The sequence below is a fragment of the Sorex fumeus genome, unplaced genomic scaffold, assembly GCF_029834395.1.
Source record: "Sorex fumeus unplaced genomic scaffold, SorFum_2.1 ptg000265l, whole genome shotgun sequence".
NCBI classification, from domain to species: Eukaryota; Metazoa; Chordata; class Mammalia; order Eulipotyphla; family Soricidae; genus Sorex; species Sorex fumeus.
In genome coordinates, this window is record NW_026606322.1 from 13,121,352 (window position 1) to 13,148,270 (window position 26,919).

The following is a 26,919-nucleotide window of genomic DNA, read 5'->3' on the forward strand; positions in this document are numbered from 1 at the left end:
AGTACAATATAGGTTTAACAAAAACAGTATTAACTAACTTCTTAGGGGTTTAACCCAATCAAACAATTCTGTCAAGTTCCTTGAAAGTGTGTATTAGTTATATGTAAATCAGAGGATCAAGTTTCTCATTTGTGAGCAAGTATTCACTAAACTATTCACCTGAAAAGTGGGGGTGACAATTAACCTTCACTGTATTAAAAAACTGTAAAGTCTCACAACAATCCAATTTCACAGATTCAGGTTATTATAGAAACACTGAAAAGTCACCATTTACAAGACAGTGTAAAGTGAATGAAAAATAGTTTTATGTAATCTTTACAATATTCCCAAACAACATATTAGAACTGGCATCACAAGTTAAATGAAAGTATAAATAGCCTAATAATAAAATCCATACATTTTTATGCAAATAAAATTTTATTTTAGCTAAGTCTTAATAAAATACTAATATTGAAAGTGCATACATCTGAGTCCTATATATATGTATATGTATACACACACACATATATATATGACTGAACATTATCACCAGGCTTCTTCAGAAAAAAAAAAATGACTGACATTTCCTATTTCTGCTCGTAAAGTTCTTTATGTAAACACATACTGATGACAATTAAGGCAGGTGTAATGATAAACAGCTTTCAAGAATCTAGGATAGACAAAATAAAACCAAGCTATTTAAAAATCTTAAATTTCTTCCAGTGACTCTCACAACATTTTATTACCGCAACATTCCTTTCTTCTCAATCAGTTTTAAAACTATTCTAACCTCACTATTAGTATCACTCCCTAAAGAGAGACTTCCTAATACATTCTTATTCTTAAATGGGCATTTAAAATAGTAATGTGTATTAGACACTTGGTCATGTTTTCTAATTTTTCCGTGCTGCAATATAATTACAATGAGTTCCAAGCCAAATGAAGAGGTAAAAGGATTATTCTGGAAATCACCAATATACATTTATCATTTATATTCCCAAAAGTCTTCCTTATTTTTTCATCTTTAAATATTCTTACTAAATGTGTAATAAACAAGTGTGTAACAAATATAAGTAAGCAGCAGACTGGGTTCTTCCCATCTTCAAATTAATGAGTTCCACCTAATAAAATAAACAGCCCACTAAGATTGCTGAGGCTATATCATTAACCTACAATTAACAAATTAAAAAATGAAACTTTTTAGACTTTATATGAATTGCTTAGATACACAAAATGCACATATTCTTTTCTTTTTAAGATACATTTTTTTTTATCTTTAAAGGTTGCTAAAATGCAAACTGTAAAGTCTGATGATTGGTCTGGATTTGTATATGCATACAGTTTGACTTTTAGGGGTTGGAGAATTTATATATGGAAAAATGCTTTTCTATTGTGAGAGAGACATCAGCAATTCGAGAAAAGCATATAAAAGCAACTAGGAAAAAAATAAAGCATTTCCAGTAGTTGACTAAGCTTGGCTAAACAGTCACTGCTAAGGTATGGTTAAGAGAATATCTCAACATTAGTAACAACTGAAGTTTAATGAGATCCAAGAATCAATCATCTGCTGTCCAAAATTTTAAGGTTTTCCACTTGGGAAAAATGTCTAATAGAATTAATAACAATGTCCTTCAAACAGCTATGTAGAAATTTTAGTCTATTAAAAGAACTGTAAGAGGATTAGAAGACCCATTCCTTTTACAATTTTTTTTTCTAAATCACAGGGATGGATGAATATAGCCCAGCAGTCCAGGCACATGCCTTGCATAATCATCAGAGCGCAAGATCTAACCACAGCACTACATGGTCCCCTGAACATCACCAGCCATAGCACTGGACGCCTACTCCCTGGCATTGATGGGCCCAAGCAACTCCTCAGCATTTGAGCTGTCAAGACCAACTGGCTGAGCATCATCAGGAGAGATCCCCCAGACCTCAGGACGATCCTGAGGTCCCCAGACGTAAATAAAAAGCATACCTGAAATTTCGGAATATAAATTTAGTATTTAGGTAAAGAGGTAACTATGCCAAAAACAGTAACAAGTCTCACAATGGAGATGTTACTGGTGACCACTCGAGCAAATGGATGAACAATAGGAGGACAGTGCTAATTTAGGTAAAAAAAAAATATTAAAGGATATATATATATATATATATATATATATATATAACATACATTAAACAAAATGAAAAAGACTAGTCACTTACAATATATGAATCATGACCTTTTATTCTGATAAAAGCTTACTAGGTTTTTACCAGTCATTTGGGAATTTTTTTTAGGTTAGTTGATAGAGTAGGAAGTTTTTGAGGAATTATATAAATTCAATACAGTGTACTAGTAGTTTTCAGGACTCTGGAAAGAAAACTAAAGCCTAACCCTTTGTTTGTTTAGGTCTAATTCTTGATGATTTCTTCAAGAAAGTTATTTTGCTCTTTTGTAATGGTATCTTTTTCTGAAGTACTCAGCAGATTTTTGGTATTCACTCAAACATGTATTTCCTCTCATAAAAGTTAGCAAATTTTGACTTAAAAAATGTACTGTGAGTCTTATTAAGAAAACTAGACTGGCTTGCTTATCAAAGATAATAAAAATTTGATTTTGAATTCTGAATTTTTAGTTCTTTCCAATTTTTTCTACTGAATTCATTCATGCCACTCCCCAAAAAAGTTTATCGAGCAGCTATTAAGTGCTAAAAATTACTATAGATGGTAGGAATAGTGATTAAAGCAAGCAAACATTCTGTCCTTTAGGACAGGGGGGTCTAGAGATGCTAACGAAATGCTGGAATACAACTATGTAGTATTTCACGCCTCAATAAGGTAGAAAAGGAGACAGAAGTAACAAGAGTCAGAAAAGAATTTTCCATTCTGAGCCAAAGAGAGAGTACAGCAGGTAGGGCAGATGCCTTGCATGCAACCAACCCAAAACTGACTGAGAATCACTGGGTGGAGGCTTTGGACATTCTGAGCCTACCTGCGAAGCCCCTTCCACTGTCCCAGAATGTGCTTCCTGTATTCAATGAACTAAAAGGAAGTCAATGTGGCTTAAAATCAAGTAAGCAAGGTGTATGATAAAGATCGGAGGGTCACAACAAGAACAGAGCCTATAAATCACTCTAGGACTTAGTTTTCACTTTGGCTAAAACAAGAAGTCGAAGGAAAATTTGAAATAGAGGGATGACAAATGACATGTCCTCTAAAAAAGATCATCTAGGCTGCCGACCGCAGCAGGGAAATTAAATGGCTGCTCGAAAAGTGAAGCAATGATTGCTTGATGGTTAGGGCCAAGTTGACTAAAATGAAGAACTAGTACTATGTTACATATGTAACAAAATGGGAAAGCTGATACTGACTTGTTCAGAAGATGAATGAGGAACAAGTACAACCTAAAATTAAGGATAAATATCGAGAATTATACGGTGAGTAAATGCAAGGATGGTACAAGCAAAAAAACTAAATCATACGACTCGAAAAATAGATATAGTAAGAGGAGCAGGAGAGGTATCATTAGCACAGTTTTGAATGTTAAGTGTTAATGACTATCATACCTCTACATATAGTGGAAGATTATAAAAAGCAGTTATACATACAGGTCAACAGGAGAACAGGGAAACAGAAGCAAGTGTCAAAAGACATAAATTTAGATCATCAATGGAATCCAACTACATATAAATGCTCAAATTAAACACTGAACTTTAAATGAATAAGCATTAACACACTGAGTCTTAAGATTTACAGTAATACTGCACATCCAATTCTGCATAGCAGAAACAAAAAGCAGCCCTTTGTAACATTTGAAATAAATGCATCCTGTTTTAAATTAAAAAATCAAAGGAAAACAGACTACAAGACAAATATGTGATCTCATTCAGTTTTCTACCAAGTGCTACTGCTGGCAGGAAAGGCTACCAGAGGATTATTCGTAATTCTACGGTTCTTGTGAGATTTATGAAAAGATAAACCTGCGTCCATATCCTGTACCAAGCACTAAATGCTGGGTATGCAGTAGTATATGAAGCAATCACAACATGCTTACATGTGAAGATAGATGATAAGAGACAAGACTTCAACTATAAATTGTGTAAGTGCTATGGTAATTAAGAGATTATTCTTAAATTCTTATATTAAAATGCCTGAAAAATGTTAACATTTAAGCAAGCTTTAAACTTTTCTAAAGCCTCTAGTTTTAGATTTAAATAGAGATAAAAACATTAACTATCTATTGCAAAATTTACAAACCTGCATTTCCCAAGGTTCTCTTCATTTTTTCTTTAATTTTCTGTGTTAGCTGTGAAGACTACTAGATTCTTGAGCATAATTTATATTATGCATACTCTACACTAAGGAAGTGCTCAAAATATTTATGTAATTTTGTAAGAGCATTCCATTGCTAATTTATTATATCCATAAAAGCACAAAGTGTTTATTTTATGAAAGCCCAAAAATTTAATAAGTCAAATTAACAGAAACAAACACAGTTAAAACCGACCATGAAAACTATAGGTCCCTAATGTTAATAAGAAGTATCTTAAATTTTAATTTCATTAGCAACGGCATTTTAACTTCTTAATAACGCAACATGTTTTAGTACAGTACTGAGTGACAAATAAAGGCAGTAAACTTGGTCATCAAAGTCCTCTAAATTATAAGGCATTTGTGTGATTGGTGCCACAAAAACAAAACCAACAAAATACTCCAACAAAATTTTTTCTTAGTATAGAAATGCAAACACTACAGGGGTATATTATTTAAAAAGTAAACATTTATATTATATAACTGGAAATTTAACTGCAAAGAAGAGGCCTTAAAACATACAGAAGCTTACTGTACAGGTATTCTGATGTTTCTTTAACGGTAAGACACTTATACATGCATTTCAGATACAATTAATCATATCTCCAGATTATCTGGAAAACCTCACACTAAAGAACTTTCTTCAAGTATAAATCAGCATATGAATCACAATGTTATTGCTATGACTGTAATTAAAACAACAATTTAAGTAACTAATTTTGTCAATAAATAGTGACTTACTTGAAATGTAAATAATCTTTTGATCACTTCTTTGACCAAGGGAATTGGTCACTTGACAGACATAAACGCCAGAATAATTAAAGGTCAGTGGTTGGACAAAATGAAGAGTATTGTCTGAAGCCAATAAACCATCAGGCCACTGTCCATCCAACCTAGATTTTAAGAAGCATGAAATTACTCGAAATACTTTGAGACTATGCCAAGAGGTATTTAAATAGCTGTTCCATTTAGAAACTAGTGAAAAAAATGAATACATACAGTACACACTGCACATACATACACAATGGAACCCACTACTCAAGCCGAAAAAAATGATAGTTTATAAATTCATGACAATATGGACACCTAGAGTGAAGTTACTGTTAGTGAAGTTAGTCAAACAAAGACAAAAATAAATGCCACATGAGTTCACTCTTATACCCTACATAAACAAATGAATTAAAATACAACAAATATTGATTATAAGAAAACATTAATGAACTCCTGAAGAGAAAAGAAGTGGCATAAAATTTGGCAAAAAGTGGCAAATGAGTGGTGAAAGATAAAACTAAATTTTTAATGATAAACATTAAAAATGTTCATAATGATAAATACTTCTTACATCTACTAGAATGTATTATAAAATAATTTGAAATTAATACAAGATTAACGGACTGGAGCGACAGCACAGCCGGTAGGGCGTTTGCCTTGCACGCAGCCAACCAGGCCAGCGAAGCCGGGTTCGATTCCTCCGCCCCTCTCAAAGAGCCTGGCAAGCTACTGAGAGTATCTCGCCCGCACGGCAAAGCCTGGCAAGCTACCCGTGATGTAATCAATGTGCCAAACACAGTAACAACAAGTCTCACAATGGAGACGTTACTGGGCCCGCAAGAGCAAAATCAATGAACAACGGGAGGACAGTGCTACAGTGCTACAAGATTAACAATTCCTCCAAATTTACCAGCAACCCCAACAAATTACAATAGGAAAGGTGAGAAAAAAGATGATTAAAAAAAATCTAGTACCAAAGATACTAATGCAATTCTTAGTCAATGATGAATCATTAAAGATGTACCAACACTTTTCTTAATAAAATGTCATGTCACACACAGGTTAATGTTCTAGTAGCTTCTACTAAATATTTTAAAAGTATGATTTTATACTGAGCAAACTACAGACTGTGCCCTACCCAAAAAAGTTTCTGAAGCATCGAGACAGGCCTTCCCATGATGAAATCAGGTGGGTATTTGTGACAAAAACCAAAGGAAAAATAATTCCTTTCAAGTGCTGTCTACATCAATTTGGCAAAGATATCCTGCCCTGAATATATGTTATTGTACAGATAATAGGAATAAATTCCAGCTCTTAGAAATTCTAAGGTCATTCACTGCAATGAATCTAACTATACTGTTTTAAGTCCATTTTCCAATCTTAGAGTGACAAAAAAGAAACAGATTAACAGGTCTTTAATTTCAAACTACTTCCAAAGCCTAGTATCTGGACAGAATTCAGAAAAATGAAGACTCAATAAGCTGACCATCAGAGGGAAATAAAAAGGACTCTCTTGTATCTGGAACTTCCACAGCAGAAACTTATTTATTCCAGTTACTTTTGTGGAAAACTTACTAATGAGTAATTCCCAGGAGACAAAGAGAATATCCCTTAAGCATTTTACTTTAATGCATCACCATTAAATCACTGAACAACCCATAATTTTTTTTCATATCTACAAAATGAAAAGGGGGGAAAAAATCCTTGGTGCTAAAAGACAGTACATACTTCAAGGGAAAAAAAAAAAACCTTGGAGCAAAAAAAAAGAAACAAACAAAGAAACAAACAAAAAAACTGCAGAAGATATAACTCTAATATCTCTACAAAAAACCCAAATCTTTACAAAGTACAAAGTTGCTATGAAAACGAACAAAATACTCTTGGGAACTAAAAATATATCCAAAAACTTTTTACTTGATAAATCAGTGGGGGGAAATATATCCTTGTGAAAATTGACCCAAACTATTCAACATTTAGTGTGTAAATAAACTAACTTTGAGTAAGGACGAACAGGAAAACCAGAAGTGAAACTGTCCTCTTTATAAGAAAAATTATCCAACGTTGAGATGTAAGTCTCTGGATTGAAAGGGGACCCCCTTAAAAACTGAGCAAAGTCAATGAAAATCTTCATTCAGCAGTTTGAAATTTCCAAGATTAAAAGAAAAAGGATATCCAGAGTAAAGCAGGTACAATTACGAGTGTCAGAGAAAACAAAGAGTCCCCCAAAGTTGACAAAAAATAAAAATTCCGGGATAACACTTATTTCTTGGTAAATAATGTTTAGGGAGGAAAACAGTAATTAGAGCTTAACTAGGTTCACTGGAACTATCCAGGGGAAGAGAATCTACAAGGTTATGCTTGTGTGTGAAGAGGGAGATATAAAATTAAGTTCATCTACCAAAACATGGTGTTGAAATATAGTTCATGAAGCAACAGCCATTTAAAGACTATAGTGATAGTACCAGAAAGAAATGCTGACATTTCTAAAGGAGTCACTGTGAGTAATAGAATTGTAAGAATAGGTTGCAAAGAGGGAGTGATGGACCAGGATAACAGACACAAATCTTTTATTTATTTTTAGCTATTACTATAAAAATGTATTATACAGTGATAACTGTTTCAGATGAATAAACATTCAGGAACACTTCATTTTAAAAGTTTCTTTGAAATGTACAGATGACATTATTACCTGCTCCACACGGATTTGAAGGGTGGTGGATTTGCATCAGCATTACACTTGAGATTAACACCTTTCCTTCCTACAAACCAATTTCCATCATAGCCTGTTACTGAAACTTCAGGAGCATCTAAAAATAAATGAATGACAGGACAGATTACCTTCTGTTAACAACAGAGCAAGATATAATTATGTTACTTTGAACCAGAAGAAATCATTTTACCTTCTTCTAACATATATAACTGTAGTAACAAAATATTCAAAAATTATTAGTTGACAAAAGAACAAGTGAGTGATGGACAATAAGAATCAAAAGACTAGGCCAAATATGAAAAGTTGTACTTAACATGCTTACTTGAATGGAAGAATACTCAGCTAGCTAAAATCACCAAAAGCAAAATAAAACATAGAATATAACACACTGTACCTGATGGCATTTAATTTAATCAGACATTGTCACTTAACTACCAAGTTACCATATAAAAAAATCTTACGTATTTAATCTGAAATAAGATGTTACCTTCTACCTATTAGAATGGCTAGTATTAAAAAGGAAAGAAACTAATATTGTTACAGATTTAAAAAAGAGAATTTTGTATTCCTTTTGGTAATATGAGTCAGTTCAGTCACTACAGAAAACAATGGAGATTCAAATAAAAACAATGACCTATGTTCTAGCAATTCCTTCTAGAGTTGGGTATTTGTATAAAGAAATTAAAAACACTAATTCAAATATATGTATGTACCTATATATTACTGCAATTATCAACAACAATAGCCAAGTTGGAGAAGCAACCTGTGTGTCTAATAAATGTATGAAGGATAAACTACGCATGTATAATGAGATAGTTAATCACAAACATAAATACTGTACAGTTTCTCATTACATACGGAAACAAATATAAACAAAAAACTGAAGTTCACTAATACAGAGAAAATAATGGGGGCTGGCCAAGTAGGAAGTGCAGAACTCGTGGGCAAAATGGGTTAAGGTCAAAACTTTCTTATGACAACAGAATGTACAGATGACAAATATAGTCAATAATAAAGTTCCTAGGTCAGATTTTAAAACCTTTCATCACAATAAAAAATGTTCTAACTGTGGGGGATGGGCATCACTAGATTTTTATGGTGGTGACATCTCAATATGCAGAAATGTTTAACCATTCTGCATAAGTGAAATTAGTATAATATGTTGATAATACTTCAAATGAAAAACCTGAAAACAAAATTTCAAGAAATATTTGTGCGCTCATAGTAGCATCATTCATAATAGTTAAAATATGAAACAACCAAATGCACAAAAAGATGGATAAGAGACAAACTGTGATGCTGGGTTACAGTGGAGTATGATCCAGTCTGGAAAAAAAATAGTCTAGACCATAAAGCAATGAGAAAAAACTTTCAGGACCTTATGCTAACTTAAGTGAGCCAGTGACAAAATGGCAAAAAATGTATAAATCCCTTATAAGGTACCTAGAATAGTCCACATACACACAGACAGAAAGAAGGCAAGGAGGTGAAGGACAGGGAAAGAAAATATTTAATAGGTAGAAATTTTTCAGTTCTACCAGATGAAAAGATGGATGAATGGCTGCACAAGAATGTTAAGATATCACTAAATTTTATACTTAAAATTGGTTAGGATGGCAAATTACAGTTATAGCTGCATTAAAAATAAATTATGAATAAGAAAATATTCCTTAAAATGCCTCAATTACAAAGATTATAATAAAATTATAATATTCTAGACACATTTAGAGATAATGCAAACTTAAAACTTTTTTTATTAAAGAGCCATGATTTACAGTTACTAACAGTTGCATTTTGGGCATACAATAGTTCAACACCAATCCCTCCACCAGTGTCAACTTTCCTCCACCAGTGTTCTCAGAGCCCCATAACCCATAACCCCCATCCCTATCAACTTGACAGGCACAGTTTCAGTTGTTGCCCCTGAATCTCATGGCTTCAATTCTGTCAAGTCTTTGTTTTGGGTACCTGGCTACACCCCTCACTCATGTCTCTGTTGCAACTGAAGCCCTGATGCATGTTAACCCATTACTTCTTGTTCTTTTCTTCCCCCTTGAATTTCTTTTCTTTCCTTTTCTAACTCTCTCTAAACACTGGGATCAAGGATGATCTAAGCACCCCCCCTTCACTACAATACATTTCCTCATCCAGTATTTCATATTCCACAGAAAACTGAGTTCAACCTCTATCTCTCCTGATTTACTTCACTCAACATGACTATCTTTCAGTTCCAACCGTGTTGCAGGAAATTGCACGATTTCATCATTCTTTGCAACAGACTTTCTCTAAGACTATACTTATAGCTAAAAATAAACTAAGAACTCAACTATTTCAAAACTTGAACTCTTATCCATTCAATGAATCTACAAATATTTTAACTTATGTAGAGTATAATCAAAGAAGACCATTTTTTTTTCCTTTGGCTTTCTGGGTCATACCCAGGAATGCTCAAGGGTTACTCCTGGCTCTGCACTCAAAAATTACTCCTGGCAGTGTGCTCAGGAAACCAAATGGGAAGGCAGCAATTGAACCAGGGTCAGTCATATGAAAGGCAAATGCCCTACCAGTTGTGCTATTGCTCTGGCTCCAGAAAGATAAAAATTTACTATCAGTTTAAATGTGCAACTAAATTAATTTTGTATTTGAATAGTAATAGGTAACATTTGAAGTTTGTCACTATGCTAATAAAAAAATCCAAGTATAAGAGCCTAATTTAAACTGAGGATGGGAAATAAAAGGCTCCTCTAAGGAAAAGCTCTTTACACATGGTACAGGGTATATCTCCATCTTTTCCTAAGCTACTTTGTAAACCAGAAAAGTCAAACACTGTGAGATGAGAAGTTAGAGCAGCTCAGTCTTCAGTTCTGCCAGGAAACCAAGATGTACTGTAAAGGAAGGTTTGAAAACAGGTGGGAAATTTAAATTTAATTTTAAAAAATTATCTTAATGATTAAATAACAAAGCAAAAACAAAAACGCACCCCTCCTTTAATATAACAAAATTAACCATTTCTGGGATTTTTTTTTGGCGATTTGGGGGGTTTTGGGGAGTGGACACTACTGGTACTCAGGGCTTACTCCCCTAGCTCTATGCTCAGGGAGCACTTCTGTCAGTCTTTGGGAGAGACCATATGTGGTGAAAGAGACTGAAATCAGGTCAGCTGGCTGCAAGGCAGGCACCTCAATACCTATACTAGCTCCCCAGAACCCAAAATAAACATTTCTGTGATTTCAAACTAAAAGGTTACTGAGAGAATGTATTATATGTATTTATATGTATTTTAACCTTCTCTTAAAGGAAGAGGAGATAGGTTACTAAACATACACCCCAGAGAATGATGTCCAATTTTGAGACACAATTTCTGATGTAGGACTTTAAATTCTGTTCACATTTTTTTTCTCTTCTTTTTTGGGTGGCTGGGTCACACCCTACTGTGCTCAGTCCTTACTGCTGGATTTTGGCTCAGGGATCACTGCTGGTGGGACCATATATGGTACTATGTCTTGAACTTAGGACAGCGGCTCTTAAGGCAAGTGCCTTACCTGTTATACTATCTCTACAACCCCATTCAACATATTCTTTTAAATCCAATTTACAAAGAAAATTGTATAATTGAAATCCAATCATGAACAACTTTGTAACTGTACATCTTAGAGATTCAATTAAAAAAATTTAAAGAAAATAAAAAGAAAATTCTATGCATACTCTAAGAAATGTCAAAAACAAATCTAAGCCTAACAATAAATCATATATTATGTGAGGTATTTTAATATATTTAGGATTATATTTAAAAGAACCGATACATAATACAAACTAAAAAAAAAAAAAATCCAGTCCTTTAACAAGCAGAGAGAAGAAAAAACTATGAGAAGAACAGTACTAATACTTACAATGGGCCCTGAATTTTACCAAAAAAAGAGGGGTGGGGAGTTAAGAGTCTGTGAAAGCAAGGTAGCAAGTGAAAAAAATGAAAATTTTTATTGGATTCTCCAGAAAAGTGAGGTGAAAAGAAGATATTTCCACTCAGGAGTACAATGGTAATAATATGAAAGTAACCAGAGTGTCTCAAGTTTAATCCTATAAATGGCGAAAAAGGCCCTCAGAATTAGCTTTAGAAACCATTACATCAAGTGTAATGAATACGGGCAATTTAAAATTTCACGCATATCAAAAGAGCCAGTAACAATAAAATTTAGAAAATTAGATTTATGATCTACGTATGAGTGGAAACGAAAATAGAACCTAAACATTTCCTTAATTTTATCTTTAATATGCTTAGATTTCATTATCAGTACTATAATTTATCTGCATCATTACCTTTCTTATGTCTCAATTTTAAAATGCTATACAGGAAGAATTCATCAAAAACTGAAAAACTTTATATAGAAAATAAGGCATCACATACATATGCACGTGTGAGGCAAAAGCGTACCTGAGAGTACTCCTTAAAAGGATCAGTTTACAATCTTATTTAAAATAGCTGTGATCCCTTTAAGACACTTTTTTATGTGTGAATTTTGCAATGTGATCAGTAAAATCAGAGTAGAAATAACATTGAAAAAGTACTTATTTTCAAGATAATAAAAATATGCCTAGAGAAATAAAAGTGTTTTGCCAGAAACATCCTTAAGCTGAAAAATAGCAACATTACCCTTGACTGGGAAGTAAATGTCTGATTTTAAGTATTACACATTTTGAGGTCAAAGTAAAGTAAGTAAAGGCCCTCCCGTTGATCATCGATTTGCTCGAGCGGGCCCAGTAACGTCTCCATTGGAGACTTTGTTGTTACTGTGTCTGGCATATCGAATACTCTTGGTAGCTTGCCGGGCTCTCCGAGAGGGGCGGAGGAATCGAACTCGGATCGGCCATGTTGGCTGCGTGCAAGGCAAATGCCCTACCACTGTGCTATCGCTCCAGCCCCTCTGAGGTCAAATTTTCCAAAATTAGATGAAGTTCCGACACTATTTTCAAAGTTGAAAAAGAATAAAGCTAAAGAGTTTTGAGTCAAAGAGTAACTTTAAATGAATTTTTATGACTTTAAAATCAGGAACAAAATTGTCAATAAAGAGAGCTTGCATATCCATGTACTATCCAGGTACTATTCAAATTAGAAAGTGTGATAAAGAAATACAGCAAAAGAATAAAATTAAGACACATAACAAGCTGTAAAGTAAATATTGCCATTTACTTACACTGTATATCTAGTATGAACGAGTATCTGATGTCCTTTTCCAAAGCTGGATGTTTCACAACACAAGTAATTCGTCTTCCTCTAGCAAATCTAGTTGGAAACAACTTGTATCGACTAACAATAGTTGCTGTTTCATTTGGAAAAGAAGTCGTAGTAGATTCCATTTCACCAAGATCGCCTTCCCAGTCAATACTTGCAACTGGTTTTCCAGTGGCTGCTATACAAACAGCTGCTACTGTCTCATTTCCTCCGTCAATTAAAGAATCTGATCCTTTTATTAGGGTCACAGTGGGTTCAACTGTTAGGGTGGTTCAAAGATTTATACTTCATTAGTTAAATTTTATGTAACATATTTATATTCTTCCAAACTGTTGTACCAAGCCATATTTCACTAATTTAGGGAAGTATAAAAAAATCTACACATAATCTTGTATTATTTAAGAAAAAAAATCATGTGCTAGGACAAATAAGTCAATATCAAATAATCATTTAAATGGTTTTCTCTCATAAAGAGGTTATCTGCAGAGTGAATTTATATTAAAATTCCTGAAAATTAGAAGTCTTAATTCCTTCCTCCATGTTTCTCTTTAATAGCATCTACCTTGACAATTGCCAAATTTTTTATTTTTCTGCCTAATTCCTCACTACTCAGCTCTTGAATTACTGTCAATCAAGCCTAATTTATTCTATACATTAAGATTTTACTACTTTGTTTCCAAAATTTCCAACTGCTTTTTAAATGCAACTGGTTCTTGATTTATATAAACTATTTTCCTTATGACTTCCCCTTCTGTAAGACTTTTAGCTTTCATTTTCAGATCACTTAGATTTGGTGGCCAACTGTATAAATTATTAGTTTGAATGGTATATGGCGTGGGCCAGAGAAAGAGTACAGCAGGTAGGGTACTTGCCATGCATGCAAACAAACCAGGTTCAATCCCCAGCACCTCATTTGATCCCTGGATCCCCACTAGGAGAGAGCCAGCCGGCGTCAGAAGTACTAAGTACAAGTACATTCAGGTGTGACTCCCTAACCCACAAAAATGTTTATGATTGACTTACTGTTGTACAGTAACAATATTTGGTATAAACGATTTTATCAGCTATATTTTCATTCATGTTGTCTTGGAACTTTTATGAAAAAGTTTCTCTACTTCATTCCTTACACTGGAAATGCTGCTATGTTTATATTCCGCTTTACCAGACAATGCCAACAAGCTTTTCAAACTACCAATTTATTCCCCATTTTAGAGCTTTGATTGGCCCATGTATTCACTAGTTGATATTGGCACACATCTGTTTACCAGGTATATGTTTGTATACAATTGTATACAAAGGTGTATATAATATATAATTTATATCATTGCTTTATTTTTAATTTCTCAAAATTCATAAATGAGGTTAAGAATTTTTACATGGATTTCTGATTTATTGGGAATTTCTCCTGTAAAATGCCTATAAAGCCGTTTCCCCAGTGATTAAAGAAGAGTCCTTTTACAGTGCCTGCCTGCCTCTTTACCCTTATATGTTTTGATGACTACAGTTTTAAGATTTAAGTGTATCAAAATTTATCATTTTATTCCCTCTGATGGATAACTGTATTTTTATACTAAGAAATATTTCTTCACCTCACAGTCAATTATAATTTTTAAAGTGCACAGTTTCTTTTCAAACAATAGTTTTAAATTGTACAGTGAACAAAAAGTTTGTTTCCACAAGCTCTTTTCTTCTGCATACAAGCTATCTATTATGTTCCTGACAGTAAATTTTTGTGAACATTTTAAAATCGAATAGCCACCATGTGAGTTTTCAAATGCTTAAGCAGTGTGTTTTATCAAAACATTTACTCAGTTTAAATTTCTTAAGCATACATTTGTTTTCCCCACAATTTAGGGTATTATCTTAAACATAAGATCCTCAAATGCTTAATTTTATCTGTGTTTTTCAACAGTACCTTTCAACATGAAAAAAAAAGTAACAAATCAATACAAAATCGCTTTTCTGCACTTCAGTGACCCTAAAAACTATGCTCCTTTTAAGCATACTGTGTACATGTCTGCTGCTCGAAAGGTATAAAAGAACTTACAAAACAGAAGAGCTGAGGAAAATAAAGAAAAAAGAAACTATCTCAACTGAACTAAGTCCCTGATAGACCAACCATGTGGATTCAGCGCAGACTGCCCTTGCTCAATAAAGTGGTCTCACTCTGAGTGCAAATGGCTACATTTGCTGGATTTCCTTAATTCTTGTTCTATCATTTCTAAACTATTCACTCATGTTTTAATATTGGATTACTTTTCATAGTAAGTAGTTTTGTGTGCATGTATGTGGGGGGGATGGGGACTGAGAGTGGGGGGTGGGTTGTTGAGGCCACAATTGCAGTACTCAAGGGTACTTGGGCTTACTCCTGGCTCTGTGCTCAGAGATTACTACTGGTGAGGTGGTGACACTTACGGGTGTCAGGAATCAAACCCACGGGGTCTGCATGCAAGGTCTGTGCCTTAACCACTCTTTCAGGCCCACAAATGGCTTTCTTAATGATAGTAAATCATTTTAAATACTACCATAGACTTTAACAGTTACCAGACACTAAAAAGAAATATAGTCATTGTGAACAACAGTCCAGTAATCAAATTCACAACAGTAAAACAGTATTTATAAAACAGAAGTGTAGTGCCAATGCCCCAGGATCACTGCCAAATTTTAAAAATAAAAATCTTAAGGACAATAATTTGATTAAAGGCCTAAAACATCAAATTCAGAACTTGGTATTATAATTCAATAAATCTTTCATAAAGAATATAAAATAATTTTAAAATGTACAGCATTATTATAGGTAAGGTTTGTAAATACAAAACCTTGTTTAATTTTAAAACAGGTTTTGAAAACTGTGATTTTAAGCAAATTCATATATAATCTGAATAATTTTACACACTCAAGACTACCTCTAATATTACCTCACCCTAACAAATATACACAATTCAAGCAAAATACACAATTCAAGAATACATACCTAATACAGTTACAGTTGTAGAAGACTGAGCATTTCCAAGTGGGAATGTAACAGCTTTACACACATATTTTCCAGAATCAGAGAATCCGATGTTATGCAGAGTAATGGTCGCATCATTAAGTGAGTAGTTTTTAAACAAAACTCTTCCCTGATATTCTCCTTGAACAGAGAATCCATATTGAGGATGATGAACTGCAACAGTCTGTGAACTTTTGCCATGTATCTTTTCCCATGAAATCTGTGTTATAGTTTCATTAACTTCAATTAAACACTTCAATGAAACATTCTTTCCCCATACTGCTGTGACATGTGGCTCCACAACAATTGGTCCAGCTAAGGCACCTATGAAGGGTAAGAGAAAATATATCTTAAAATTTGAAAGTCAATGTTAATATAAGATCATTCTCCACTTCCTGTTTCTCTCTCCCCTTCCCTTCTTCCCCTCCTGTAGGTATACATTCGTATATATGTATGTGCACCCTCCTCCCTCTCTCCTTCCTTTCCCCACCCCCCACCCGCAATAGAAACAACTGAAAAAAGCTGGTTGTTCCTAGTACTGTAGAAGTAAAAAATAAGACTCTCAAGAAAATCAAACACCCAACTATTAATGAAGTGGGAAAACCACTGTAAGAGGTCCAAGAGTACAGCTGAAAAAAATCAGAGCCCCTTCCCCAGTGAAGCCTTCAGATACTCCAGCTGAATGTTTGAGTGCAACCTTATGAGAGGCTCTGAAGCGAAGAACCCAGTAACTGCTAAGAAAAAAAAAAGCGCGCGGGAGGGGGGGGGGAATAGGAAAAAGGGAAATATTATAGTCTGACGAGGTTCAATTAGAGAGATAAAACTATTCTACAGGGAAAAAAATTACAAGACACAAAAATTATTTAAATAATTCATTAAGGGTTATGCAAGCAAGAATTTAAAGAAGATAATGAACAATACAAAAGTGAACACGGCCGGTAAGACCCCCCTAGCTTTGACTAAAGATATCCTTGTATGGGGCTGGAGTGATAGCACAGCCGTAGGGCGTTTGCCTTGGAGCAGCCAGCCCGGGCCAAGCCTGGTTCGATTCCTCGCCCCTCTCGGAGAGCCTGGCAAGCTACCGAGAGTATCTCGTCCCCACGGCAAAGCCTGGCAAGCTACCTGTGACATATTCGATATGCCAAACACAGTAACAACAAAGTCTCATGATGGAGAAGTTACTGGGCCCGCTCGAGTAAATCGATGAACATCGGGAGGAGAGTGCTATCCTTGTATGCTGCAGAGTCTAAGTTCTTCAATATAGCATGTCACTTACAGATTACATGACTATATAGAAAAGCAAGATGATCAGACAAAAAAAAATGCTGGGTAATTACAGCAAGGTTAAAAGATACAAGTGCTTTTCTATATGCTACCTATGAATATGCAGAATTTAAAATTAAAAGCAATTTCATTTACTTTTGCACTCCTAAAGTGAGATATTTAGATATATAATAAAATATATAAAAGATCTCTAAAAAACTACAAAAAGAAATCAAACTAAAGAATTACAGAGATAGGGGCTGGAGAGAGAGCACAGCGGGTAGGGCATTTGCCTTGCACGAGACCGAGCCGGGTTTGATTCCCAGCATCCCATATGGTCCCCTGAGTACCGCCAGGAGTAACCCCTGTGCATCGCCAGGTCTGACCCAAAAAGCAAAATAATAAATAAATAAATTGCAGAGATAATCTATTGATTTAAAAAAAAAAAAGGACTATATTGTCACAATGACATTTATTCCCAACTTGAGCCTTATCCATTTCAGCAAGCAGTAGTTACCTAGTAGGCATCAGCATACCGATAATAAATCTGTATTTGAAAACAAAAGACCCAGAATACCCAACACAAATACTGAACAGAAGTCAAAAGACATGAAAACTATATGACTTAAAGAGTGACAAAGAGAGCAATGAAGTAGGGGACTAGTGAAAGGACTGACAAAAAAAAATAAAGAAAAAAATAAAGAATACTAAAATAGAGCCAATAACTATACTCAACTACAGTTATTGGAGCAAGGGCCAAAAATAGAGTAAATAGGTATTTTAAAAGTATTAGAACAACTGACAGACATGAAAAATGAGCTTCAGCAGACTTCATACCCTTCAAAAACTGAAGTCAAAATGAATTATAAACTTAAATGTGAAAAAACAAATCTATACAATCTCCTACAAGGTAACTGATCTTGAGTATGGAAATAACTCTTTTAAATCACAACACCAAAGGCACAACTGTTGATAGTTTTAATTAATTAATCAAGATGAAAAATTTCAACCCTGCTAAGACAGTATCAAGAGAATCTGAAGATAAGTCTCAGGTTATAAGAAAATGTTCACAAAAAGCTCCTCTAATTTAAAGTCTAATACTGTAATAAATATAGTGGACACTTCTATACTAAATATATTTATCTAATAAAGACTAATTATACTTACCCAATAAGGACCCAAAATATACAAGCTGATTTTTTTAAGGGATTTCTGATTTAACAGTTATCTTAATGTAAGAATGGCAAATAAGCACACTTAAAACCAGACACTGACAAGGATGTGGCTCAACAAGAATCTTCATCCACTGCTGGTGGAAATTCAAATTATGATTGCCAGGTGAGAAGATGACAAGTATCTTTTTGTACAAAAACTAGTTTACCATCCTACAATTTACCATACAAACTAGCAATTGTGCTCCATGGTAGATAACAGAGCGAGGAGACAAGAAGCCTCCTGAAGAAACCTCTAACTCCAACATGATAAACACACATCATGAGTTCTAAGTCACTGCACTGCACTGTCCTCCAATTGTTCATGATTTGCTCGAGCGGGCCCAGTAACGTCTCGACTGTGAGACTTGTTACTGTTTTTGGCATATTGGATATGTCACAGGTAACTTGCCAGGCTTTGCCGTCCGGGCGAAATACTCTTGGTAGCTTGCAAGGCTCTCCTAGGGGGCAGAGGACTTGAACTCGGGTCAGCTGGGTCCACCGCGTGCAAGGCAAACGCCCCACCCACTGTGCTATCGCTCCATCCCATGAGTACTAAGTAACTCAAGAAAACCAACAAGGGCAATTACAGGAGCCTTTAGAAAACTCAATACTTTTCCAAACAAAATCAATAAGTAGCTAAAGTTCTCAAGTCAGTACTACTTCTACCAGAGGTGCAACACATGGGGAAAGTATGTTTTCATGAAAATTACTTAGTCTGCACTTTTGATTCCCTTGTCAACCTGTGATATTGTGGAAGTTTTTTTTTCTTTTTTGGTCATACCAAGAGATGCTCAGAGGATTATTCCTGACTCTGTACTAAGAAATTACTCCTGGGTAAGACATTATATGCTTGGCGGAGACCACGTAGGATGCCAGGGATTCAACCCAGTTCAGCTGCATGCAAACAAACATCCTAATCGCTGTACTATTGGTCCACTATTGTGGAACTTTTTTAAACACAAATAAAACTGCATTTTAATCATAATATAACTATTTACTCAAATAATAATGTATTGTTATTCAAAAAAATTTATAAAAAATAATTTTAATCACAACCACAGAGACAGGCACACATCAAAATAAACAAAAACACAGGGCACAATGATGGTACCGCAGGTAGGGCATCTGCGGGGGCTGATCTGGGTTCAAACCCTGGTATCCACTGCCAGGAGTAATTATCTGAGTGCAGAGCGAGGAGAAGCCCTGGGAATCCCTGGGTGTAGACCCCAAACAAAAATAACCAGTGTGTTATGGATTTGGGCTGGGGTGAGACCGTGGCAGGTGGGAATGTTGACTACTCAAGCCCTTTCCGGTAAAAAATATGGACACTCTGAGTTCCCACTGGACCCAGCAATTCCAGTTCTTGAAATACAATCCAAAAGCTCAAAAAGCAGTGGAGAGCTGGTGGGAATGCTGACTGGTTCAACCCTTTTGGAAAACAGTATGGACGATTCTCAAGAAATTAGAAAATTGAGCTTCCATTTGACCCAGCAATACCACTCCTGGGAATATATCCCGGAGAGGCAAAAAAAGTATAGTCGAAGTGACATCTGCACTTGTTTGTTCACTGAAGCACTGCTTACAATAGCTAGAATATGGAAAAACCCTGAGTGCCCGAGAACAGATGACTGGTTAAAGAAACTTTGGTACATCTACACAATGGAATACTATGTAGCTGTTAGAAAAGATGAAGTCATGAAATTCACATACAAGTGGTACTACATGGAAAATATCATGCTAAGCGAAATAAGTCAGAAAGAGAGGGACATAGAAAGATTGCATTCATCTGGATAACATAAAGTAACAAAATAAGAGACTAACACCCAAGAGCAGCTGTGATAAATACCAGGTTATTCACTCCATGGCTTAGAAGCCAGCCGCACAATGTAGGGACAAAGACAGCTCAGATAGAGAAGGGAACACCAAATAAAGGGTGCTGGAAAGATCCGCCCAGGATGGGAGATGCATGCTGAAAGTACACTATAGACAGAACATGATTGCTACCCAATGTCTCTTCTGCAGACCACAGCAGTCAAAAGGAGAGATAGAACAAAAGGGTGGGATGGGGGCTGGGAGGGGTGGGAGGAATACTGGGATTGGTAAGGTTGGAGAATGGGCACTGGTGGTGGGATGGGTACTCGATCACTATATAACTGAAACCCAAGCACAACAACTTGTAAGTCTGCAACTGTACCTCATGGTGTTTCACTAATAAAAAATAAATAAATTTAAGGCAGAGTCTCCTGCCCCCGCGCCTGGCTGTCCTTACCGGGGCCCCTTGGAGGGAAGAGGGTTGAGTTTTCCTCCCCGCCCCGACCAGGGCTTCGGCAGCTGAAGACCTCCAGAACCAGTCACCGCCATGCTGAGACCACTCTCCGCACACATGAAGGAACCGGCAGAGGAACAAAGGTACGCGGGTCCCGGGGCTGAGATCTCCAAGCCTACTCAGATCGGGGCTGAGCATCCTCCACCCAGATCCTCCAAATTCCAGTAGGCGGGGCTTATACCCACATGGTAGAGTCTGGCAAACTCCCCGTGGCATACCCAATATGCCAAATGCCAGTAATAATGAAGGATCTCATTCTCCTAACTCTGAAAGAGCCTTGAATATGGCACTTTTTAAAAAAATCTCAGGGCTAGGATGAAGGAGACGTTACTGGGGCCTGCTCGAGGCAATCAACGAGTAACAGGATGGTTGTGATTGTGAAATAAATTTTTAAAAAAGCAGTGGAGAAAAAGAGATCTGCACTCCTACACTCACTGCAGTTCACTATTCACAACAGTCAAAAATCTCGAACAACAACAAAAAAAGTGCTCAAACAAACAATATATGACAGGATAAGGAAACTATGGTGTACGTACACAATGGAATATTACTCCACTTTAAGAAAAGATAACATATTGCAAATTGCTGCTACATGGCCAGATCTGGAGAGTATCAGGCTAAGTGAAGTTAGTCAGAGAGAAAGACACCAACTGAGAATAATCTCTCACATGTAAGAGATAAAAATAGCAAACAACAAATGTCAATTACAATAGAAATAAAAAACATGAGAACTCATGTTCAATAGGAACCTTGCTATGGAGGCAGGCGGCAGGAATGTGGGAGAGGGTGGCTAGAAGGGGAAGGGGGCTCGGGTGAGCGGCATAAAACAGGAAAGAGAACACTGCAACAATGGTGGAGGGAAGTGACAACGGGGGGGGGGGGGGGGCTGCTGAAAGGGCAAAGTGTTAGTGTGAAACTCTATTAGTAACAGTACTATAAGCCATAGTGCCAAAACTTTATTATAAAGTGCCTGTCATAGAGGCAGGCTGGTGGTGGAACAAAGTGGACACCAGCGAAGGGACGATGTTGGAACAGTGTATGCCTGAAACCAAGTCATAAATAACTATAATCTGGTGACTAGGTAAGATTTTTTTAAATTTTTCTCTATTTCTCTTGTGACAGTTCAGGTAATCTGACATACTAAGACGTTTTAAAAAGTGGTCATTTTTTTCTAGTTCCAATTCTAATAACGTGGTATGATCAAGTACGAGAGAAAAGACATTTCAAAAAACTCAGAACTTTACTGGAGTAGCTTCTTTGTTGTTGTTGTTCGCTTTTTTTTTGGGGGGGGGTCACACCCAGCAATGCTCAGGGGTTACTCCTGGCTCTGCACTCAGGAATTACCCCTGGCGGTGTTAGGGGGACCATATGGGATGCTGGGAATCGAACCCAGGTCAACCGCGTGCAAGGCAAACACCCTCCCTGCTGTACTATCACTCCAGCCCCAGCTTCACTTTCTTTAAAAAAAAAAAAATGTGTTTAATGGAGGCAGAGAGATAGTAGAGAAGATAAGGCAGACCCGGGTTCAATGCAAGGCACTGCATTCAGCCCTCCAAAACCTGCCAGGGCCACCCCTGAGCACAGAGCCAGCTGTTGCCCAATACCTACAAATAATTTAATGGAGCCAACAGGTTTATAAAATATGGTGTGTGCATTATATCTTGACATCTTTATATATCATGACCACCACCACACGTGATGTTTCACCCATCACCGTATCTTCATGCACGTCGTTATTTAGCACCCACCCCTCAACTCCTTTTCTCTGGCCATCACCAATCTGAGTTCTTATTTGTTCATGTGCTTTGCTTTATATTCCATGAGTAGAGTCACACGGCATTTCTCTTTTTACTGCTTTTTCACTTAACACAGACCCTCCTCTGAAGATCTATTTATACTGGAAAGTGCCAAAATTTCATTCTTCTAAACTGATTTGTGTTCTTCTATGTGTATACATATACATATAGACAGATAGATACACACATATAGATATATGCGCATGTGCATGCCGTATCTTCTTTACACATTCATTCATGATGAATACTTAGTTTGTTAACATATCTTATGTATTACAGATGCTACCATGAATATGGGCTGGAGCGATAGCACAGTGGTAGGGAATTTGCCTTGTGCACAGCCAGCCCGGCCAAGCTGGGTTCAATTTCTCCGCCCCTCTCGGAGAGCCTGGCAAGCTACAAAGCCTGGCAAGCTACAAAGCCTGGCAAGCTACCTATGACGTATTCAATATGCCAAACACAGTAACAAGTCTCACGATGAAGACGTTACTGGGCCCACTCGAGCAAATCGATGAACAACGGGAGGACAGTGACAGTGACCATGAACATAGGGGCACATTTATCTTTTTAAACTACTGTTTCATATTCTTCAGACAGAATCCTGGCATGGTGGAAATTTTAAGAATTGATGGATCATATGTGACGATGTTTTCCTTTATTTTAAAAATCCTCGCAGAAATCATCTTTCCACAGTGACTGTGCCAATTTACATTTCTAATAACTGTGTTAAATACCTCTTACATTAAAAAACACTATCATTCGATATGCCAGACATAGTAACAACAGTCTCCAATGGAGACGTTACTGGACCCGCTCGAGCAAATCGATGATCAACGGGAGGGCCATTGCAATCTCCCTTTTTTGTAGGGAGAGGGGTGGGTAATTTTGGCCACTCCCAATGGTACTACTAGTTTACTCCTGGCTCTCTGCGCAAGGATCACTCCTGGCTATGCTCAGGGGAGTTAACGTTATATCAGGGATTGAACATCATGCAAGACAAGTACCTTAACCCCTATACCATCTCTGTTCCTTATTTCCAGTTTTTACATCTTCAGCAACACTTCTTGTTTCTTTTTAATAGCTGTGATGTATTGCCTTGACATAATTTTTTGTTTTGGGGCTCCACTGGTATGCTCTTTGTTCTGCTCTAAGGGATCACTTTTGGCAGTGCTCCAGGCACCATACAGAGTGCAAGGAATCAAACTCAAGTCAGCAATGTAGAAGACAAGTACCCTGCCCACTGTACTATTGCTCTGGCCCCACCTGATGATGGATTTTTAAAGCATTTCTTTAATGACTGATGATAAACATATGCCTGTTGGTCATATGCACAACTTCTTTGGAGAAATTTCTATTCAAGTTGTGAAGCTGTTGCACTTTGTACTTGTAAAATTCTACTTATGAAATTCGATGAAATTTATACCTGTAAAGTTGATAGAGGAAGAGGGTATAAATATTTGCTAAGATTATCCTTTGGATGTGGTTAAGTCCTTCAATACAGAAAACAATCTCAAAAAAAGTAATCTTGGGCAACATTTTTCCTTTAACTACAAAATGCACCTTTCTCACATCTCTACAACTAGATGCTCTGGTGTCCTGGATATCGGCAAAACTGTCTGTTATTACTGAGTGATGAAAGGACAATATCAGCCCTATCTCCTATGATCTACAACTCTTTTAAATGCAGAAGCACCAGTTAAGAGATGTAGCCTAGAATTAGAGGGTGTGTTTCTTATGAAGAGGGCCTTTCCAGATTTAGATCTCCAGTGCCAACCACCCCACACCTCAACCCCCCACCAAAAAGAAAAGAAAAAGAATCTTTCCAAAAGGCAGTAAGACAATGGCAGAGTACAAGTCTAGTACGTTTGCTCCAAGGTTCAATTCCCAGTAACACAGAAATGATTTTTTTTTATAAAAAAAAGACATGTGTTTCTTTTATTCCTTCTGGGTATCAGAAAAGCACAGAACGAAAGTTTGCAGAATTTTCATAATATCTGCATGCAAGAAAAATCTCAGGGACAATGATCTGTGTTTTTTTTATACACGTGATTATTGTGTATATAAAGAAGATACACACAATAATAATATATTAACATTGCAAGCCAAATTGCTGTAGCTGAAAAATACTTTTTGCAAGGATGCCTTCGGCTGGCAATGGGGAACAAATATTTTGGGAAAATTTCTGCCATTAATTTATGATAGCAGCTTCCTCACAATGCTTAAGCTATGCGCACAAACAAGAGGTTAACGTATGCCAGATTTCCTTTTAGGAATCTGGAATTTCACTATGTACTAGTGCAAGAAACACTTACTTGATCAGCCCCAAATAAAAAGTGACGTGCAGCCTCTACTTAGCGCCCACTGCAGGCAACATTTCAACCGTGCATCACAAAAATTTTTGGAAAAATTTAGCATATTTTGTGTGGCATCACTGGGAAAGGTTCTTGAAATTTGTGCCTACATTTTACTCACATTCTGCCTCAGACCTTTATATTGAACGCCATTTTTTCCCCCTGCACAACTATTTAGTACACTATGTTGATTAATAAAACTGTAAACCAACTCGTATGAGGTATCTAATTAGGTATCACTGAATGTGAGGGTGATCTTAAGGATCTTATAATACCTCTTTTACTGAAGACATCAAAAGAACTCTTTCTGGCACAAACGGCAAAAAGAATGCAAATAAAAAGTCTGAATGTCAAGGAATGGCTTAAACAGTTTTCCAATTACAATTACTTCACTTTTAATAAATGACATAAATTATGAAATAAAAACACTACAATACTGACAATGGAGAAAATTAATAAATCAATATTTACGAAAGGTTAAAATGATGGCAAGTACTAATTTTTCCCTTCCTTAACTGTAGGCACAAGCATAATTCACCTTTTGATTAGCCACTTCTTAGGTCTAATTAAACAGTTGTCAAAATTTGATATTGTAAAGCAATTAGTTATCTATAAAACAAGTATATCACATAAAAGCCAGTCAATGTACGTCATGACACTCATAAGACATTAAAGAGACAACTCCACCAGCAAGGGAAACAAATTAGACTCAACTCCATTAGCCAAGAATAAACTAATGGGACTACATCAAATTATACAAGCTAGAGCAGGTGCTTTTTTTTAAAAAAAGTTTTTTTTTTAATGAGGCCAAGTTCAATCACCAGCACATGACCCCATAAGCAGTACTAGAAGTAACTTCTGAGGGCTGAGTTCGACGTAGTCCCTAAGCATCACTAGGTACAGCCCAAAAATAAAGGAAGAAAATAAAATAGATCAATTTTTTACAGAACAAAGGAAACACCTCCTAAACAACTTGGAGCAAGCTACAAATTGTGAAAAGACATTGGTGCATCACCCACTCTTCTAAGGGACAATACAGCTCTAATACATGAAGAACACACTCATCTCATGAACACTAAACTCAAGCAACCAATGGACTCAACAAAAAAAATGGACAAAATCTTGAACACTTTTCCAAAGAAACCAGATGTTCCATATGTGGGAATGAACTTGATCGTAAACAATGGAAATAAGTACTGGTGATGACGGAGATAAAAAAGTGAGATCTGATAAACTGTTGGTAGGTATGTAAATTGGCATAACCTCTATAAAAAACAGTGCAAGAGTTCTTAATAGAATAAAATAGAGGGCAGGGAAAATACCTCAACAAAATGAGTGCCCAATTTGTAATGTGGGGAATCTGGGTATAATGCCTGGTACTGTGTGGTCTCCCAAGCAAACATAACCTCTCTCAGATGTGATCCAAAAAAAACTCAAAAATATGGAAATATCATCTGATCCAGCAATTATGCAAAATGATATAAAACCACTAACTTGAAAGGATGGTTTCACCATTTTCTTCGTATCAGTATTAGACACAAAGACCAGAACTTACAGTATCAATCGAAATACCTACTGAGATTTTAATTTTTATTAGTGAGACACCATGAGGTACAGTTGTAGACACAAAAATTTGTAAGTCTACAACTGTACCTCATGGTGTTTCACTAATAAAAATTTTTTAAAAAGTTACGGCATACACCACTTAATAGAATGCTATTTTTTGTTTTGTTTTGTTTTAAATAACATTACCAGCTCATTCACCTATATGTAGAACAAGAATAACTAGAGGATAGAAAGCGGTCAAAAACAAAACTAAGTCCTAGCCTTAGTAAAAACAATGGTATTTAAAAGGTGGTGGTGGGAAAGGAAATGGGCCTCTTCTTGGAGGTGGGTTGGATACCACTGAGAATTTGATGACAGTAGTAGTGGTGAGGCTTTTTTCCCCTCAGTCTGTTTTGGGCCACACCCAGTGGTGTTCGGTGTGGGGA

General features: G+C 36.1%; 1 protein-coding gene across 2 annotated transcripts in view; it reads right to left on the minus strand.

Annotated features, from left to right (window-relative positions):
• The window catches only part of NECTIN3 (nectin cell adhesion molecule 3), a 105,490-nt gene that overhangs the window by 62,092 nt on the left and 16,479 nt on the right, over positions 1-26,919 (minus strand). For both annotated transcript variants that reach the window (XM_056109381.1, XM_056109380.1), the window contains exons 3-6: positions 15,961-16,302; positions 12,949-13,245; positions 7,736-7,853; positions 5,017-5,168 (exon numbers count right to left, since the gene is read on the minus strand). In XM_056109381.1, the coding sequence (XP_055965356.1) occupies positions 5,017-5,168; positions 7,736-7,853; positions 12,949-13,245; positions 15,961-16,302 (909 nt within the window). The remainder of the gene's footprint in view (positions 1-5,016; positions 5,169-7,735; positions 7,854-12,948; positions 13,246-15,960; positions 16,303-26,919) is intronic.